A 5939-nucleotide genomic window follows, 5' to 3' on the forward strand; every position below is an offset into this window, starting at 1 on the left:
TCTCTGTTCATTGCCAGACTGTTGTAACTCTTACCAATAGCTCGAGCTGGTCTGTGTACTCACCTTGTCTTGTCTTGTCTTTAGGCTCCAGTGTCTTTTGCTGTTTTGCTCTGTCTCTTGTTCTCAAGAATGCAGTAATCCTAGAAGATTCCAGCTCTTATTCCTCTGGGTCTCGGCTGCCGAACGAGTTAAACTGTGGAATGATACTCATCTGCCTTGTCTTATCTGCTTTCATTAAAGCTCAGTGTAACCCGCAACTGAATCCAGCCCGTTTCTCCTGACAACAATCTGGGCATGGTTCTTTTTTACTTTTCTGCTTCCGGAAGACCTGGCACACCGCATCCTCGCTTATCTGTATTGCAGGTGTGGGGGAGAGTGGGGATGCAGGAGGTGTAAATGGTGAGGCCGGTTGTTTGGAGCGGTATTTTAGGGTGGGATGCAGTAGTTGTGAATGGTGAGAGCGGTTGATTGAAGAGGTGTTAAGGATGGGTTGCAGGAGTTGTGAAATGTGAGAGCGCTTGATTGGAGAGGTGTTCAGGGCGGGTTGCAGGAGTTGTGAATGGTGTGAACGGTTGTTTGGAGAGGCATTCAGGGTTGATTGCAGGAGTTTCGGGTAATACCGAGTTTCGGTACACATCCCTACTTATACCTGATTTATATTTTTTTCCTCTCACAAACTCTTATTTTTTTGCGTGTTAAAAAAAAAAAAAAAAAAACACGCAGCAAACAGAGAATAGGTGATGAATCCGTTAAAGGGGTGATAAAACACGATTTCACTTTTCTAACTTTAGCTAGTGTGTAATTTTCCTGTTTGAGCATAAACAACATCTGCAAAGTTACAACGTTCAAAGTTTTAAGCAAAGGGAGATATTTGCTTTTAAAGAAATCCATGTCTAAGGACTACAGCAAACGGCCGGTAGGGACTACACGACATTCCTTCAGGGTTGCTGACGTCACTAAGCCCAATATTTACATAAACCCCTCCTCCGAGAATAATAGATTAGGTGGGGGGCGAGGCCATTTTATATTGCTGTGGAGATTGAGAAGAGTTGTTGTATGCTGGAGTATTTTTGCCGCAATGCCGACGAAACGCTGTTATTTTCATCCGGATTGCAGGTCCACTTTGTTCAGCCTTCCTAGGGACGGGGAAGTTAGGGATCAATGGTTAAAATTTATTTTTAACTCGGTCCCTCAAAATTATTACCCAAATCTCGCTCTCTGTGCTGCACATTTTACGGAGGAAAGCTTCCACAATCTTCGCGAGTTCAATGCAGGATTCGCCCAACGGCTTGTCCTGAAAGATGGAGCAGTTCCAACTTTAAAAACAGAAGCTGTTTACGGGCCACAAGCTGTAAGTATGACTTATTTTTCGTCGATGTGTTTTACTGTATTGGTTTGTATTGTTATTGGCTGTATTGCTAATTGTGCGTTGTATCAAGGAAGTGAACAAATAACAACGCTGTTTGGCTCTGCAAACCAGTTAGTTAAATGCTTATTCATACTTAATGCGACAAACACCCTAACGTTACGAACTTTTTTTCTTAATCTCAACAACGAACTTGGAATTAGTGTATATTATTCTTTGATTAGAGCGTTTATGTATTGTTTATCTACATGTTTGTTTATCTGCAGGCATGCTAAACATGGTTCTGTGTTTGATTTGGCTACTATAGTAAAGCCAATGTTTTTGGTTAATAGCTATAGCGACAGATATTTGGTTATAAGCGTTCTAAAAATACAAAAGTAACGATTCCATTCAGTACCGATTACTATAGATCTTCACTCTTTAATCAAAAAAATCCCTTTGAGGACTAATACAATTTGTCAGAACAATTATATGAAAATCTTGCTTATGAAGCTTATTTTTTGTGGTCCAATGATTATTATCCAGTAATTTTTTCTTACTATTTTTACATGTCAAATGTATGTTTTAAGCTGTAATTTGATCATTGATTACATATTGTCATTATTTCTTACAGACAACATCTCAGCAGGGTGCGAGTTCCCAAGAGCTCCCCACTACATCTACACTTCATGAAGTTGGATGTCAGTCAGAACCTATAGAGACCGAAACTGTAGCCACAGAGATAAAGCCGAAGATGCGATCAGTGGGCACACAACTTTCAATGGGTACATTGAGCAGTTTCCACTTAAGGAGCAAAGGTATGAAATACAGACATTAAATGTGTTTGTGTTACTTTATCATATGCAGTTCTAGTACATATTGTCTTTTTTTTTTATTATAATTGTCATACCGGCTACTGAAACGTATGTGTATTAGAAAGTGGCTTATGTTTATCACTGTAAAAAAAATTGTAATAGCATGACCGATGGTTATGAGTAATTGTATTTTTACTTTTTTTTTTTTGTACTTGTAGGCATTCAGGCAACATATTATGGTCATGATGTGGGCACCCAAACAACTGACATGTTTCCTGATGTGCAGCTGTCTTCAACACCAGTAAGGGGCTCAGTCTTCAGGCCCAGTAAGAGACCTCGTCTGGTGTTAGATGAGGAAGAAGAATCAGAATTAAATGTCGAACCCACTGATTCCACATATAACCCAGATTCTGTTGTCACTGAAGAATCAGAATTGGCGTAAGATATAAATACATATTTACGCACTTTTTTACTAATACATTTGTGTTTAAAAATATATATATAAAACATGAAAGCAACTTCCTAATATTTATTCTTTTTATATTGCCTTAGGATAGATCCACAGCCCGACCACAGCGATAACAAATACATTGTTTTTGAAAGCTGTCTTCGAGAGCTGTTTGTGTCCTGTCCAATTTGTAAGACAAAGTGTGTTGTCCAGAGCAGACGAAGGGGGACTTTTGTTGCATTCACCCAACTTTGTGAAAAGTGTAACTACTACAGACAGTGGCAGAGCCAGCCCATTGTTGGGAGTACCCCACTTGGAAACCTGCTATTGTCTGCTGCAACGTATTTTACCGGTGGATCTTTTAAACAACTAGAGAAGGTATTACAATTTACAATAAAATTCACAAAAAAATACTGTGTTGTTTCAGTATGTATGTACTGTATGATTTCTATGTTAATAGATTTTCAAAGCCATGAAGCTCCAGATGATGCATTTCATAACTTTTAGGATTCATGCCAGGAATTTCATTGAGCCTACCATAATACACAAGTGGAACCAAGATCAACTGAATCTTATAAGACAGCTGCAAGAGGGAGGAAATGTTGCTGTGGCTGGAGATATGCGTGCTGACACGCCAGGTACGTTTAGAGTATATTTTAAAAAATCACACCGTTTATTTTATAGTCTTTGAGTTCTCCTAAAATATTATGATACTGATGTTCTCAGTAATGTTCTATATCTGATTATGATGTTTACAATAGGACACTCAGCAAAATTTGGCAGCTACACCATTATGCACATGGAAACCAACAAAATTCTGGATCTTCAACTTGTTCAGGTTAGTAATTAAGCATTTAAAAAAAAGTTAAATTTTCTTTTATCTGTTATTGTTTATACTCTACTCTGTTTATACATTTGAAATGTTGTGTACCCAACAACAGAGCAATGAGGTTGGTGGAAGTTATCATATGGAAAAGGAGGGATTGAAGCGTTGTCTCGATAAGCTGGAGTCTAATGGTTTAGCTGTTGACTACATCGTCACCGATCGCCATCCGCAGATTCAGAAGTACCTGAGGGACTGCAATATCACTCAGTTCTATGACGTGTGGCACTTTGAGAAAGGTAATTATTTATCTTTGTATTATTAATTGATACTTATTCAGTTAATTGTTAAACCTAACTTGTACATTTATATTTTTGGGGTAATTAGATTTTCTTGAAATAATGATTGTACAACCAAGCTTTTACTTTGTACAGGTTTATCTAAGAAACTTGACAAACTTTCAAAAATGAAGGACTGCGAGGTGCTGAAAAAATGGTTGCACAGCATCAAAAACCATGTTTACTGGAGTGCGATTTCCTCTGAGTCTGGGCCAGAAAAGGTGGCGAAGTGGAATTCACTGCAGAACCACATACAAAATGTACATGTTCATGAGAACCACCTCTTCCCCAAGTGTGAACACCCAGACAAAGTTTCCAGGGATCCAAAAAAATGGTTCCAACCAGGTATGACTGTATAGAGAGACAAATGACAATAGAATGACAGTAAAATAGTAAAATTTTGAGATTTTCTTCATATTTTATTTGTTTGACTACAGGATCAATAGCGCTCCATAAAGTGGAAAAGCTATTATACAACAAGAGGGTTCTCAAGGATATAGAAAAGCTCAGCCACAACTTTCAGACGTCATCACTGGAGGCTTTCCACAGTCTGATTTTGCGTTTTGCCCCAAAGAACGTGATTTTCCCTTTCATAGGAATGTTGTGCAGGTAATAATCTTTGACATGTTCAGAAATATTTATAAACATTGTTCCTAACAATTTTTATGGAAATGTTTTTTTTATTCATTATTTTATTAATATTAATAATCTTTCCCTATAATAAATAATGTTCTTTCCTAATAAGGAAGAAACAGGTAAAATAGGTTAGGAGCCTTGCCTGTGGCCCTATGTTATCTATGTTATGAGTAGCAGAGATATAAAGAGATCGAGAGCCTCCCATCTTGGCGAGCACTCTCACATTCTCTTGACTGACTGTGCGACTGTGAGCCTTTCTTGCAAGAAAGAAACCATTATAATCATTGATTGAACATTTGTCTCTTATTCTGAATTGTTTGTTTATTTGTCACAACACAGTTTACTAATCTTTTCATATGTTATGGATTGTCCACTGATTACAGGCTGTATCTTGCAGCAATGCACTATAATGAAAATGCTAACCGTGAGCAGGCAACAACAACTGAAGGACAGGCTGTGTATAAGTTCGTTTTTCCAAAGTCCAAAAAAGGGGAATGCACAGCAAAGCCAGTGAAAATAGAACCAACATACAGTAAGTTGTAAAATGTTTTATTAACAATAATATAACAAAAGCTATAATGAAATAAATATAAGCTTACAAAAAATATTTATAAATATTACACAAATGTTAATTATAAAACAAAGGTAGATTATTTATCAGTAATTATATTAACCCATAGAGGGACTCAGTATTCTGTTCTTTACAGACTATGTCGATGACCTTATGAGCCTTCTGTTACATAAAGTCTTTGTGGACCCCAAGCCATATGCGGAAGAGCTGCATGCAATCCCCATTCCACCTCCTCTGTCATCACAGTATGAAAAACCTTCCAAAGAAGAGGTGATTGCCCAGCGTGTGTCACGATTCAGTCGAGGGGTGGCCGGAACCCAACATACTGTCCCGCTGGATCAGGAAACTGTAGGCGGATCCGGTTAACAACACATGAGGGGATGACAACCCTCACACTACGTCCTAGGTAGCCCCAGCACCAGCTGACAAAGCTGCGATTGGCCAGATAACGGAAGCGCCTATGGCAGGAACAGAAATCCTCAATATTGTGTATAAAACCAGTGGTATATTGGAAACATGTATATGTGATGTGAAAATATGTTTGATAAAAATTGATATTTTGATTTAATTTTTGTCTTTGAATAACATGTCTTGTGTAAATATATATTTATATATATTTGTTTTTTATTTATATTATTTTACACAACATAATTTCATTAAATTTAATAAATACTTACTCCTCTTCATTTCTGCGTCTCACTGGTCCATAGTCGGCTCTAAATATTATTGATATTTTGCAAAGTATACGGATTTAAGCAGTTTGGTTCAAAACCTGGATGCTCAACCATATATTTAGGAGGGTCTGGAACCTCCATCATTCGTTTTACAACCTAAACAGTAATGTAAGACAATGAGAACATACTGTACAATTAACCTATGTTCATCTTTTAAATATGAAAAAAGGATTATACAGAACTATTAACACGTTATGCATAATTTTGGTACTAGCTTATTACACTACCT

General features: G+C 37.3%; 1 protein-coding gene across 3 annotated transcripts; it reads left to right on the forward strand.

The window, feature by feature from the left end:
- The first annotated feature begins 901 nt into the window (after window positions 1-901).
- On the forward strand, window positions 902-5659 carry LOC113046778 (uncharacterized). Of its 3 annotated transcripts, none has more exons than XM_026207746.1 (11): window positions 902-1351; window positions 1980-2163; window positions 2379-2598; window positions 2713-2986; window positions 3116-3246; window positions 3370-3446; window positions 3550-3730; window positions 3866-4114; window positions 4207-4378; window positions 4789-4937; window positions 5113-5659. In XM_026207746.1, the coding sequence occupies exons 5-11, from the start codon at window positions 3228-3230 to the stop codon at window positions 5340-5342; spliced, it is 1077 nt and encodes a 358-aa protein (XP_026063531.1). In that variant the 5' UTR covers window positions 902-1351; window positions 1980-2163; window positions 2379-2598; window positions 2713-2986; window positions 3116-3227; the 3' UTR covers window positions 5343-5659. The 3 variants fall into 3 exon arrangements, with proteins under 3 accessions (XP_026063531.1, XP_026063532.1, XP_026063533.1); XM_026207747.1 differs by having other exon boundaries at window positions 4896-4937; window positions 5113-5338; XM_026207748.1 differs by lacking the exon at window positions 5113-5659 and having other exon boundaries at window positions 4803-4932.
- Window positions 5660-5939: the final 280 nt, after the last annotated feature.

Source organism: Carassius auratus, chromosome 28 (assembly GCF_003368295.1).
Source record: "Carassius auratus strain Wakin chromosome 28, ASM336829v1, whole genome shotgun sequence".
NCBI classification, from domain to species: domain Eukaryota; kingdom Metazoa; phylum Chordata; class Actinopteri; order Cypriniformes; family Cyprinidae; genus Carassius; species Carassius auratus.